Source organism: Ranitomeya variabilis, chromosome 3 (assembly GCF_051348905.1).
Source record: "Ranitomeya variabilis isolate aRanVar5 chromosome 3, aRanVar5.hap1, whole genome shotgun sequence".
NCBI lineage: Eukaryota > Metazoa > Chordata > Amphibia > Anura > Dendrobatidae > Ranitomeya > Ranitomeya variabilis.
In genome coordinates this window covers 376,838,143-376,853,303 of record NC_135234.1, presented here as the reverse complement: position 1 = coordinate 376,853,303, position 15,161 = coordinate 376,838,143, and the positions used below count along the sequence as shown (strand labels likewise).

The 15,161-nt window shown below is 41.1% G+C and overlaps 1 protein-coding gene across 1 annotated transcript in view; it reads right to left on the bottom strand.

Moving 5' to 3' along the window:
• Window positions 1-4,176: 4,176 nt before the first annotated feature.
• RNF19B (ring finger protein 19B) overlaps window positions 4,177-15,161 on the bottom strand; it is a 39,594-nt gene continuing 28,609 nt past the window's right edge. Inside the window, exon 9 of the mRNA XM_077295980.1 lies at window positions 4,177-6,692. Within this exon, the coding sequence (XP_077152095.1) occupies window positions 6,296-6,692 (397 nt within the window). The 3' untranslated portion in view covers window positions 4,177-6,295. The remainder of the gene's footprint in view (window positions 6,693-15,161) is intronic.

Sequence of the window (15,161 nt, the reverse complement as noted above, 5' to 3'; positions counted from 1 at the left end):
TATTCTCCAGGTCATTACGAGTTCATAGACACCTAACATGACTAGGTTATTTTTTACCTAAGTGGTGAAAAAAAAATTCCAAACTTTGCTAAAAAAAAAATAAAAATTTGCGCCATTTTCCAATACTCGTAGCGTCTCCATTTTTCATGATCTGGGGTCGGTTGAGGGCTTATTTTTTGCGTGCCGAGCTGGTGTTTTTAATGATTCCAATTCGGTGCAGATACGTTCTTTTGATCGCCCGTTATTGCATTTTAATGCAATGTCACGCCGACCAAAAAAACGTAATTCTGGCGTTTCGATGTTTTTTCTTGTTACGCCGTTTAGCGCTCAGGTTAATGCTTTTTTTTTTATTGATAGATCGGGCGATTCTGAACGTGACGATACCAAATATGTGTAGATTTGATTTTTTTTATTGATTTATTTTGATTGGGGCGAAAGGGGGGTGATTTAAACTTTTATATTTTTTTCACATTTTTTTTTTACTTTTCCCATGCTTCAATAGCCTCCATGGGAGGCTAGAAGCAGGCACAGCACGATTGCCTCTGATAGCAGCGAACAGCAGATCGCTGCTATGTAGTAGAAAATCAGGTGTGCTGTGAGCGCCGACCACAGGGTGGCGCTCACAGCTACCGGCGATCAGTAACCATAGAGGTCTCAAGGACCTCTATGGTTACAATGGAGAAGCATCGCCGACCTCCGATCATGTGACGGGGGTCGGCGATGCCGTCATTTCCGGCCGCCCGGCCAGATGCGGTAGTTAAATGCCGCTGTCTGCATTTGACCGCGGCATTTAACTAGTTAATAGCGGCGGGTGAATCGCGATTTCACCCGCCGCTATTGCGGGCACATGTCAGCTGTTCAAAACAGCTCACCTCGGAGCCCTGCATCAAAGCAGGGGAGCTGACATCGGACGTACTATCCCGTCCGATGTCAGTAAGGGGTTAAACACCACTTCGGTCATTGGCTGGCCGCGTCCAATCAGCGACAGGCGCAGTCCGGCCGTGAATTGTCGCCAGATTTGAACCACGCTTCGCTGATCGGCCAGCCGGGCGCAACCAATCAGCGATATTGGCATGGAATTTATCCCCCACTCAGAGCGACGTACATATATACATACATATTCTAGAATACCCGATGCGTTAGAATCGGGCCACCATCTAGTAATATATATTTCCCACACACACATACATACATACATACATACATACATACATACATACATACATACATACATACAGCGGGGGAAATAATTATTTGATCCCTTTCTGACATGAACAGTCTATAAATTTTAAGGGTAGATTGAGAAATAGAATATCAAAAATTAAATGCAGAAAATCACATTGTATAAATTTATTTTTGCAGTGAGAAATAAGTATTTGATCTCTCTGGCAAACAAGACTTAATACTTAGTGGCAAAACTCTTGTTGGCAAGTACAGCAGCCAGACGTCTTTCTAGTTGATGATGAGGTTTGCGCACATGTCAGGACTCGGAATCTTGGTCCACTCCACTTTCCAGATCATCTCTACATCATTAAGATTTTGAGGCTGTCACTTGGCAACTCGGAGCTTCAACTCCCTCCATAAGTTTTCTATGGGATTAAGGTCTGAAGACTGGCTAGACCACTCCATGACCTTAATGTGCTTCTTTTTGAGCCACTCCTTTGTTGCCTTGGTTGTACGTTTTGGGTCATTATCTTGCTGGAAGACCCAGCCACAAACCATTTTTAATGTCCTGGCGGAGGGAATGAGGTTGTCACTCAGAATTTTATGGTACACGGCTTCATCCATTCTCCCATTGATGCGGTGAAGTAGTCCTGTGCCCTTAGCAGAGAAACACCCCCAAAACATGTTTCCACCTCCATGCTTGACAGTGGGGACAGTGTTCTTTGGGTCATAGGCAGCATTTCTCTTCCTCCAAACATGGCGAGTTGAGTTACCGTATATACTCGAGTATAAGCCGACCACCCTAATTTTACAACAAAAAACTGGGAAAACTTAATGACTAGGGTATAAGAATAGGGGGGAAAATGCAGCAGCTACCGGTAAATTTCAAAAATAAAAATGGATACCAATAAAAGTAAAATTAATTGAGACATCAGTAGTTTAAGTGTTTTTGAATATCCATATTAAATCAGGAGCCTCATATAATGCTCCATACAGTTCATGATGGGCCCAATAAGATGCTCAATATTAAAATATGCCCCATATAATGCTGCACAAATGTTGACTATGGCCCCATAAGATGCTCCATACATAATATGCCCCATATAATGCTCCATACTGTTTATGATGGGCCCCATAAGATGCTCCATATTAAAATATGCCCCATATAATGCTGCACAAATGTTGATTAGGACCCCATAAGATGCTCCATAGAGACATTTGCCCCATACAATGCTGCACAAATGTTGATTATGGCTCCATAAGATGCTCCAGAGACATTTGCCCCATACAATGCTGCACAAATGTTGATTATGGCCCCACAAGATGCTCTATACAAAATATGCCCCATATAATGCTCCATACAGTTTATGATGGGCCCCATAAGATGCTCCATATTAAAATATGCCCCATATAATGCTGCACAAATGCTGATTATGACCCCATAAGATGCTCCATACAGATATTTGCCCCATATAATGCTGTACATGGCCCCATAAGATGCTCCATACAGACATTTGCCCCATATGCTGTTGCTGCAATTTAAAAAAAACTAAACAAAATGACATACTCACCTCTCAGGCCCCCGGCACTTGCTATATTCACCTGTCCTCCATTCCACCGACGGCCGCCGCTGTGTCTTCCCCATCCTCTGCACTGACGTTCAGGCAGAGGGCAGCGCACACACTAATCGCGTCCTCTGACCTGAGCGTCAGTGCAGAGGACGGGGAAGACGCAGCGGCAGCCGTCGGTGGAACAGGTGAATATCGCGCACTGCATTATATTCACCTGCTCCTGGCGTGGTGCAGTCCCTGGTTCTTTGCCAGCTTCTTCCTGTAGTGAGCAGTCACATGGTACCGCTCATTACAGTAATGAAATATGCGGCTCCACCCCTATGGAGTGGAGCTGGGTCCATATTGATTATTGTAATGAGAGGTACCATGTGACCGCTCAATACAGGAAGAAGCTGCCAGCACCCGGAGAACCAGGGACATGCAGGGACCGCGCCAGGAGCAGGTGAGTATTATTAGACAGCTGCCGCTCCCCCTCCCCTGCCGACCCCTGGGTATGACTCGAGTATAAGCCGAGAGGGGCAATTTCAGCCTAAAAAAAAAAATGGGCTGAAATTCTCGGCTTATACTTGAGTATATACGGTAATACCAAAGACCTCAATTTTTGTCTCATCTGACCACAGCACCTTCTCCCAATCACTCACATAATCATCCAGGTGTTCATTGGCAAACTTCAGACTGGCCTACACATGTGCCTTATTGAGCAGAGGGACCTTGCAGGCACTGCAGGATTTTAAACCTTTACGGTGTAATATGTTACCAATGGTTTTCTTGGTGACTGTGGTCCCAGCTGACTTAAGATCATTAACAACTCCCCCCGTGTAGTTTTAGGCTGATCTCTCACCTTCCTCATGATCAAGGATACCCCACGAGGTGATAATTTGCATGGTGCCCCAGATCGATGTCGATTGACAGTCATTTTTTACTTCTTCCATATTCTTACTATTGCACCAACAGTTGTCTCATACTCACCCAGCGTCTTGTTTATAGCTTTGTAGCCCATATAAGCTGTGTGCAGGTATTTGAGCTTGTCCCTGACATCCTTATAAGGCTCTTTGGTCTTGCCCATGTTGTAGAGGTTAGAATCTGACTGATTAATTGAGTCTGTGGGCAGGAGTCTTTCATAAAGGTGACTATGTAAGACGGCTGTCTAATGCAGGTAACGAGTTAATTAGAAGCATGTAAATGGCCTATAGGAGCCAAACTCTTAATGGTTGGTAGGGGGGTGGGTCAAATACTTATTTCTCACTGCAAAATGCATATAAATTTATACAGTGATTTTATTTTTGATATTTTATCTCTCAATGTTAAAATTAACCTACCCTTAAAATTATAGACTGCTCATGTCTTTGTCACTGGGCAGAGAGAGAGAGAGAGAGAGAGAGAGAGATCATAAATCTGTGCTACATTGATGATTTAGCACACTGACCTGAATATAGCCTAATGATTTTCAGCCTGTTTATTTATTCACATCTTAAAAATAAATTTCAATTGACGATTTTAATGTATACAGCGATTATGCTTTGTTAACAAGGAATTAAATAGATACATTCTCAGTAGCATCGTAGTATATGCCAGTGCTATTTATTAGCCATTATTTATACATCTCTCAATAGTCCGCTTTTACAGAACAAACAGATATGAACAAATTATTTAGATGGATTTATTGTGAAAGACAGGCTTCTTCAGTAGGGTATCCTCTGAATACAATCAAATCATGATTTATTTATGAAGGTTTATAGATGCAAAGAGTTTTATGGGAAATGTTTTACTCTTATTTCAATAATCTTAATTAACATTAAAAATTATCTTAAGTTTACATAAAATAGAACCAATAATTATACCTGATTTAAGCCGAAATATAAATATTTACGATGGCAACAATGTACAAGCATATTAACTATTATATTGGAAACCCTGCAACTGTGCTATACAATCAAACTGTGCCAATAATTTTTTCTTGACTTCATATTTATTAACATTCGCAACTTCTAAAGATGAAATCACATACCATAGAGATAGGTTTTCATTCACCACCACCCTAGTGGCAAAAGAATGTTGCCTTGTAGCCAAAAATATGTTCTTAAAAAGAATCTGTCACCGGGTTATTGCTACCTTAGCTGAGAGCAGATGAATTAGCAGAGACCCTGATTCCAGCGATCTGTGACGACTGGGCTGATTGTTGTAATTTTGATAAAATCCATGTTTTACTTGCAGCAGATTTACCAGTGCTCTGAGTACTGAGCCCTGTATACCCCCACCCCACCACTGAGTGGCAGTCATACATGTATAGTGCACACAGAAAGCTGTGAATCAGTGGTGGAGGCGGAGTTATACAGAACTCATGAATATGGAGGACTATATGGCCGGAGGTTTACTAGTCCTCTAATAAATCACTATTTTATCAGCAGTCGATCTATCAAAACTACACTAAGCAGCCCAATAAGTGACACATCGGGGGCTGTCTCTACAGTATGCTGCTCTCAGATTAAGGGAAATCTGTAAACTGTGTTTTGCCTCGTAAAGTGGCTGTACAGGCATATAAATATATGATGATGGGTCAAATATCAGATCAGTGGGTTTCCAAAAACCGGCACTCATGATTACCTGTCATTATGTCTGGCGGCAGCCGTATTTAAACACTGAACTATACTGCCACTAAGCTATTTAAGAGAATAGGAGCTAATGTGCAGTTCTTAGCAGCATCTTCTACACAGGGAGCAAACCTGAACTGAACAGCTCCATTCAAAGTTTACATCCAGCCTTTAGCCGAGCTAATTAGCTGATCAGTAGGGTGCAAGACCTAAGGATAAACTATCAATATTGTATGCCAAGAGCCCCCTTAAGATGCAGTGCAATATGGAATTGTCATGTACACTTTTCAAGCTTTTCCAGAAGATTTTTTAACAGCTGCAAACAGGAAATTAAACATTGTATGTTGATGAAACTGTAAAGATTGGCATTTCCCGTATGTATTTGCATCACCAATCACACTAGTACAGATGAGAGCCAAGGATACCCAGTTTATTGGACATTACTCAGGGTTTTCAAGTACATCAGATGTAAACATCACGTCCTACAGTACAACATCTGCAACCTCAAGAATTAAAATAGTGTATTAAGTAGCTTTTCTTTATGAAGGTTTTATTTTTTTAATCAACAATTCCTTACAAAGGAAACAAAAAGAAAAAATCTGATTCACCAAATCCCTTTTAACGTTCCACAGAACCAAATTAATTTTCTATACATCCAAAGTCAATAAATTAAGGAAATTTACAGGAGCGAGACACAGGCCTTTCACAGTGACAGGCAGAACAGTGGAATATAAAGTTCCAAGACAAAAAGCATTTCTGGAGTATGGCGGGGCTGTGCACCAACTGGCCCTCCAATAGCAGAATGAGAACTGCTCCTTAGGCTTCATTCCCACCTTCATCTGAATGGCTGCTGCAATTTCTTGCCACAAACAGGACTGGATCCCGTGCCCGGCTGACCAATCACACAGAGGCATTAAACCTTTTAAGGGAGAAATTAGAAATCTGAGGCAAGTAAAGCAGCACCTTCCTTCACACTCTCACCTCTATAAACTCCAGTTTGGAGAGGCCTTCCTCGCGTGCACACAGCCCTTCCTGCTGTGCACACATGCGAGGTGGAGGAGAGCTCTCATGACGCTGTTCAGGAGGAGATGGTGGAAGGACATGGGGAGAATCATACTCCTCCGATGCCAGGTCAGGCACATCATCGGATTGAGCATCAGAACTTTCCAGGTCACTGCGGATACTCTCAGGTTGTGCTAAAGTGATGTCCCGAGTAGTCACTTGGCCCCTGCAAGCATCATCGTCTTCCCCCTCTACAAGAGGGGCACCTGCATGTAAGGATTCCTCTGTGCTGCTTTCACTCATCAGCTGGTATCGGGAAGGTTTGGCTTCTATATGAACTTGGATTTCAAGGTTATTGACTTCCCTATTAGGAAACCATAAGGAAAATTAAAACAGGGTCAAGCATCCAAGACTGTTATATCGCATACAATTTAAATAATTACATTATTATTTTTATTATTTATATAGCACCATTGATTCCATGGTGCTGTACATGAGAATGGGTTACACATAAATTACAGATATCACTTACAGAGAGCAAACTAACAATGACAGACTGATACAGAGGGGTGACGACCCTGCCCTTGCGGGCTTACATTCTACAGGATGGTGGGGAAGGAGGCAGTAAGTTGGGGGGTTGCATCTAAGTATCACTAAAATATCACCTTTTACATAAATTAAAAAAGCTCCGCCACCAATGGGTGAATGAGGACAAGATGAAACAAAGTTACTACTAAAGAGCGGACATGAAATATTTTGTCTTCATGAGACCACATCAGCACTTCTGGCCACTGTCTAAAAATGCTATGGATAGCTACCACACAAATGGAAAATTGCTAGCACTATACATGATAGAGGGGATAATACATCATTTACATATAGTACAGACCAAAAGTTTGGACACACCTCATTTAAAGATTTTTCTGTATTTTCATGACTATGAAAATTGTACATTCACAATGAAGGCATCAAAACTATGAATTAACCCATGTGGAATTATATACTTAACAAAAAAGTGTGAAACAACTGAAATTATGTCTTACATTCTAGGTTCTTCAAAGTAGCCACCGTTTGCTTTGATGACTGCTTTGCACACTCATGGCATTCTCTTGATGAGCTTCAAGAGGTAGTCACTGGAAATGGTTTTCACTTCACAGGTGTGCCCTGTCAGGTTTAATAAGTGGGATTTCTTGCCTTATAAATGGGGTTGGGACCATCAGTTGTGTTGTGCAGAAGTCTGGTGGATACACAGCTGATAGTCCTACTGAATAGACTGTTAGCTGCTTTTTTCTTGCCATAATACAAATTCTAAGTAAAGAAAAACGAGTGGCCATCATTACTTTAAGAAATGAAGGTCAGTCAGTCCGAAAAATTGGGAAAACTTTGAAAGTGTCCCCAAGTGCATTTGCAAAAATCATCAAGCGCTACAAAGAAACTGGTTCACATGTGGACCGCCCCGGGAAAGGAAGACCAAGAGTCAACTCTGCTTCTGAGGATAAGTTTATCCGAGTCACCAGCCTCAGAAATCGCAGGTAAACAGCAGCTCAGATTAGAGACCAGGTCAATGCCACACAGTTTTAGCAGCAGACACATCTCTACAACAACTGTTAAGAGGAGACTTTGTGCAGCAGGCCTTCATGGTAAAATAGCTGCTAGGAAACCACTGCTAAGGACAGGCAACAAGCAGAAGAGACTTGTTTGGGCTAAAGAACACAAGGAATGGACATTAGACCACTGAAAATCTGTGCTTTGGTCTGATGAGTCCAAATTGGACATCTTTGGTTCCAACCACCGTGTCTTTGTGCAACGCAGAAAAGGTGAACGGATGGACTCTACATGCCTGGTTCCCACCGTGAAGCATGGTGGAGGAGGTGTGATGGTGTGGGGGTGCTTTGCTGGTGACATTGTTGGGGATTTATTCAAAATTGAAGGCATACTGAACCAGCATGACTACCACAGCATCTTGCAGCGGCACGCTATTCCATCCGGTTTGCGTTTACTTGGACCATCATTTATTTTTCAACAGGACAATGACCCCAAACACACCTCCAGGCTGTGTAAGGGCTATTTGACCAAGAAGCAGAGTGATGGGGTGCTATGCCAGATGACCTGGCCTCCACAGTCACCAGACCTGAACCCAATCGAGATGGTTTGGGGTGAGCTGGACCGCAGAGTGAAGGCAAAAGGGCCAACAAGTGCTAAGCATCTCTGGGAACTCCTTCAAGATTGTTGGAAGACCATTTCCAGTGACTACCTCTTGAAGCTCATTAAGAGAATGCCAAGAGTGTGCAAAGCAGTCATCAAAGCAAAAGGTGGCTACTTTGAAGAACCTAGATAAAATATAAGACATATTTTCAGTTGCTTCACACTTTTTTATTAAGTATATAATTCCACGTGTTAATTCATAGTTTTGATACCTTCAGTGTGAATTTACAATTTTCATAGTCATGAAAATACAGAAAAATCTTTAAATGAGAAGGCGTGTCCAAACTTTTGGTCTGCACTGTATGTGTGATTACTATATATCTATTTACATCTGCCAGTACACCTGTGCTATTCTCTTCCCTAGTCTATCTAGCTAAACACTTATTTGAACTTCTGGGAAGAGGGGTCTAATTTTTCAGATAAGTGGTTTTTTTTTTTTTTTTAATATGACCTACCTAGGTTATTTAACCATTTATTACATTTGTCTGTTTGTTTACAAGTCTGTTTTTGTAGTCACATTACTGAGGACAAAAGCAAATATTTTGATATTTATGCTACTGTGCACGTTGGCTGTATCCCATTTAGGTGACATATAGCATTACAGGATTTTGAGATTTTTATGACTACATAATCACTTCTCCATGAGACTGCTCTGGCTCCCTACTAGGGGTAAATTTGATGGACTTTGTATGTATGCAGGTGTGTGTTTTTATGTTTAGTACGTAAAGGGTGCATTAGGGCCTTCAGGGCTAAAAACGTTGAGCAGGGATACCATCACGTCTACAACCAGGGTGCCAATCTCCGCTGACAGATAGGGTGACTTATTGGAAAATGACGCAATTTTTATTTATTTTTTAAACAAACTTTGGATTTATTTTTTTCATCACTTAAGAAAAACTTACACCTGTTTGGTGTCTATGAACTCGTAATGACCTGGAGAATCATAATGGCAGGTCAGTTTTAGCATTTAGTGAACATGGTAAAAAAAAAAAACAGTTGTGGAATTGCACTTTTTCTTTGTAATTTTCACTGCATTAAGAATTTTTAAAACCAATGGCATCATTCAAAAGTACAACTCGTCCCACAAAAAACAAATCCTCACATGGCCATATTGACAGATTTTAAATAAAAGTTATGGCTCTGGGAAGCAGGGGAGCGAAAAACAAAAGCAAAAAAGAAAAAGGGCTCCGTCATGAAGGGTTTAAGTATAACATGGACTTTAGTATATCAATAAAAGTTAATTTTTAGGGGTCTATAATGCATTTCGTTGGTTCTATATAATAGCTGCACTATACAGCAATTCTGCCATGGATTTTCAAAGCAAGGCCATGAGATCTACGTAATGTATGTGGTCTGTATAACGAAATCTGGAGACCGATACACTTTGAAAGTAGCTTTGGCATTTTAAGTAGCTATAGACTGCTACACTTTATTAAAGGAGGCAAGCACGATCAATCTAGAGTGGAGGGCTGGGAGGCGGATTTATACAGCTGCTATGGTTACGGATTGCTTGAACAGATACAGTGTTACAAACTAACAGTGTGAAAATAGCATCAGGTCAGGGAACGCTTTCAGCTTCAATGCAATATTGCAGTTTCATTTTTCCAATATTCCATATGTACATAATGTAGTGATTTTCTATGGCAGTAAAGCAGTCCCAATTTTCTAAGTTTAGCATTCTTAGCAATTCAGGGTGCAACTTAATCTTTTCTTATAATTATATTTTTTTACATGGCACCTGTACACACGTTTGGATGTGCTGGACATTTATTTTTTTCCATCTAGTGTGAAAATAGCATCAGGTGAGGAAAGGCTTTCAGCTCCAATGCAAAAATGCTTGACAAAAAAAGATTGTGCATCTTCTACATTACTACCCTACAATATCATGGATGCTAAAATATAGTAGAACTAGCTGAAGAGCCCGGCGTTGCCTGGGCATAGTAAATATCTGTGGTTAGTTATAGCACCTCACTTCTCTTATTTTCCCATCACGCCTCTCATTTTCCCCATCACATCTTTCATTTTCCCCTCACATCTCTCATTTTCCCCCTCACACCTCTCATTTTCCCCCTCACTCCTCTCATTCCCCCCTAACACTTGTCATTTCGACCTCACATCTGTCATTTTCCGATCACTCCACTATTTTCCCTCACTCCTTTTCATTTTCACCTCACACCTCATTTTCACCTCAGTATATACATGTTTGTCATCTCCCTTATATTTAGTATACACCTGTATGTCATCTCCTGTATATAGTATATACCTGTGTCATCTCCCCTGTATATAGTATATACCTGCTGTGTGTCATCTCCCCTGTATATAGTATATACCTGTGTGTCATCTCACCTATATATAGTATATATCTGTGTGTCATCTCCTCCTGTATATAGTATATACCTGTATGTCATCTCCTCCTATACATAGCATATACCTGTATGTTATCTCCTCCTGTATATACTATATACCTGTAGGTAATCTGCTCCTGTATATAGTATATACCTGGGTGTCATCTCCTCCTGTATATAGTATATACCTGTGTCATCTCCTCCTGTATATAGTATATACCTGTATGTCATCTCCTCCTGTATGTAGTATGTACCTGTATGTCATCTCCTCCTGTATGTAGTATGTACCTGTATGTCATCTCCTCCTCTATATAGTATATACCTGTGTGTCATCTCTCCTGTATATAGTATATATCTGTGTCATCTCCTCCTGTATATAGTATATACCTGTGTGTCATCTCCCCTGTAAATAGTATATACCTGTGTGTCATCTCCTCCTGTATATAGTATATCTGTATGTCATCTTCTCCTGTATTAGACCTCGTTCACACGTTATTTGGTCAGTATTTTTACCTCAGTATTTGTAAGCTAAATTGGCAGCCTGATAACTCCCCAGCCAACAGTAAGCCCACCCCCTGGCAGTATATATTAGCTCACACATACACATAATAGACTGGTCATGTGACTGACAGCTGCCGGATTCCTATATGGTACATTTGTTGCTCTTGTAGTTTGTCTGCTTATTAATCAGATTTTTATTTTTGAAGGATAATACCAGACTTGTGTGTGTTTTAGAGCGAGTTTCGTGTGTCAAGTTGTGTGTGTTGAGTTTTGTGTGGCGACATGCGTGTAGCAACTTTTTGTGTGTCGAGTTGCATGTGACAGGTTAGTGTAGCAAGTTGTGTGCAGCAAGTTTTGCGCATGGCGAGTTTTGCGCGTGGCGAGTTTTATGTGTGGTGCCTTTTGAGTATGTGCAAGTTTTGTGTGAGGCAACTTTTGCATGTGTTGCAACTTTTGTGCGCGTGGAGAGTTTTGCGCGTGGAGAGTTTTGCGCGTGGAGAGTTTTGCGCGTGGAGAGTTTTGCGCGTGGAGAGTTTTGCGCGTGGAGAGTTTTGCGCGTGGAGAGTTTTGCGCGGCGACTTTTGTGTTTCGACTTTTATGTGGCGAGGTTGGTGTATGTGTGGTGAAATGTGCGCTGAGGGTGGTATATGTGTTCGAGCACGTGGTAGTGTGTGGCGCATTTTGTGTGTGTGTTCATATCCTCGTGGTGGTGTGGTGATTATCCCATGTCGGGGCCCCACCTTAGCAACTGTACAGTATATACTCTTTGGCGCCATCGCTCTCATTCTTTAAGTCCCCCTTGTTCACATCTGGCAGCTGTTAATTTGCCTCCAACACTTTTCCTTTCATTTTTTCCCCATTATGTAGATAGGGGCAAAATTGTTTGGTGAATTGGGAAGCGCGGGGTTAAAATTTCACCTCACAACATAGCTTTGACGCTCTCGGGGTCCAGACGTGTGACTGAGCAAAATTTTGTGCCTGTAGCTGCGACGCCTCCAACACTTTTCCTTTCACTTTTTCCCCCATTATGTAGATAGGGGCAAAATTGTTTGGTGAATTGGAAAGCGCGGGGTTAAAATTTCACCTCACAACATAGCCTATGACGCTCTCGGGGTCCAGACGTGTGACTGTGCAAAATTTTGTGGCTGTAGCTGCGACGGTTCAGATGCCAATCCCGGACATACACACATTCAGCTTTATATATTAGATAACTAGCTCTGCAACATGACAGTGGTGACCTGACCTTATTATTGGGTCTACATTTTCATTAGTGATGATGCGACAAAACTTATATAAAATTCTCTAACTAGTAAAGAGAATACAGACTGCAAAGTATTTTTTTTCAAAAAAAATAATATATACAGTATATATATTTTTTAAACTGGATATAGTTTCCAACCCATCCCTGGGGATTAGGTAGAGCAGGGGGGCACAAAAGTTCCCAATCAGAGGACCACATTGTCATACCAAACCACTTTTAAAGGGCCACAATTCCTTATGACATATTTGCAATGTCATAACAGTCATTCCTTGTAAGGGTGTTCTACATAGAGGAGGGGTAATACATTGTAACTCCTACTGGAATATCATGCATTTGTATCAAATAAAAATGCATTATAACCCAGGTGTATTTTAACGTCATAATCCTATAAATCACTAGGAAACTTTGTAATCTGCTAACTGGGAGGCTCAGGGGAATTAGAAATCCCTGCTGCTGTGTGCCATTATAACATTGCGAACTGTAAAGGGAACGATTCTGAGAATAACAATTGCCTAATAAATCTTTATTAACAGCTCCAATACACCTCGGCTTACATTAGGTTTGCACAGGTTGCCGTCCCTAGATAGTTCGCTAATACTGTGAAGGCTTCTCTGTACTGGGAACAATGTTTTCCATAATAAATCCTTGCTATATTCTTACCATAGTTACATAATATACATATACAGTAGTGACACCTGATGTTTTTACACAAAAAATAAAAAAAGTAACGGTCAGCAGCTCAAAAGTGACCAGCTTTTGTTCCTATTTTAATGCTGCTGCTCCCCTGATTATTCCATTACAAATCTTGTATCTATTATATAAACAAACTTTTTTAATTTGCTATATGGTTCCAGAGACATGGGTCTTTTCATTAACCAAGGATGTGTCGCTCAATGTGCAACAATACTGAACAGTCTGAGGGCTCATTCACATGTCCATGTATTTCATGGATAGCATTCGTTCCTGTGATAGTATCTTGGGCCATTCAAATGTCAATTTTCAGGGACCGAGAGAAATCTGTGGAAAATCGTGGAGACATGACCAATTTTGAGTCTGTAAGGGAAAAAAAAAAAAAAAAAAAAAAGACTACACTCACGCGACATCAGAGTGCAGTCCGATTTTTAAGGATTTTTTTTGTTTTTTTGCTCCCATTCTTCCCAGAGCCATAACATTTTTAATTTTTTGGTCGATATGGTCAAGTTAGTGCTGGAAGACGGGAAAAAATTCCAAGTGCAGTGAAATTGCAAAAAAAAAATAATTCCACAACTGTTTTTTGCTTGGCTTTTTTACTATGTTCACTAAATGCTAAAACTGACCTCCGATTATGATTTCCCAGGTCATTACGAGTTCATAGACACCAAACATGTCTAGGTTCTGTTTTATGTAAATGATGAATAAAACAAATCCAAACTTTGTTTACAAAAAAAAAAAAAAAAAAAAAAAAATTGCGCCATTTTCCAATACCCATAGCGTCTCCATTTTTCTTGATCTCTGTTTGGGTGAGGGCTTACTTTTTGGCCGCTGAGCTGAGGTTTTAGTAGATACCATTTTGGTGCAGATACAATCTTTTGATCATCCGTTATTGAATTTTAATGAAATGTATATTGAGAATTTTTTTTAATTTTTTTTTACTTTTGGCATGCTTCAATAGTCTTCATAGGAGACTAGAAGCTGCCATAACCTGATCAATGCCTTTATGTAGAAGAGGTGATCAGATCACCTGTATGTAGCAGAATTGCTCACTTGCTATGAGCGCCGACCCCCGGGCGGCGCACATAGCAATCCGGCAGTGACAACCATAGAAGTCTCCTGGAGACCTCTGGTTGTCATGCCGACCCACCACGGTCATGTGACACGGGCCGATGGGTGGGAGCTCCGGCATGCTTGCCAGAAGCGCGTGTTAAATGCCGCTGTCAGAGTTTGACAGCAGCATCTAACGGGTTAACAGCCCCTGGTGGATCAGGATTCCACCCGAGGCTGTTAGAGGCACATGTCAGCTGTTCAAAACAGCTGACTTGTGCCTGAAAAGATGTGGGCTCACCGCCAGAGCCCAGATCAAAGAGAGGGTGTCCGAAATCGGCGTACTATTACGCCCGATGTCGGAAAGGGGTTATAATAGACTGTCAGAAGGGAAAAGATGGAGAAACGTATTTTTATTTCTCCATATACAAGAAACAGATGACACTCAGACCACACTCTGATCAAAATAATGGATTTTTCCCGTACGCGGAAAAATAGTACATGTGAATGGGCCTAAAAACACACAGTCCCAGATAATCCTTTGAGCCATGGTAAAAAAACAAACATAATAATCAAGGTAGCAGCAAGAATAAAATAGGAACTAACACAGGACACATTTTCACCATGTCCTCGTTAAGCAGGTCAGAGATTTTCAATAGCTTTCACCCCTTCCATCCTGTCAGTCAGCATGGTGGCAACTTAATGAGTTTGGCAATCATGTCCTTCCTCAGCCAGAGGGGGAGAGAGTCAGTGCATAGAATGGGTCACATCCGTGTACATT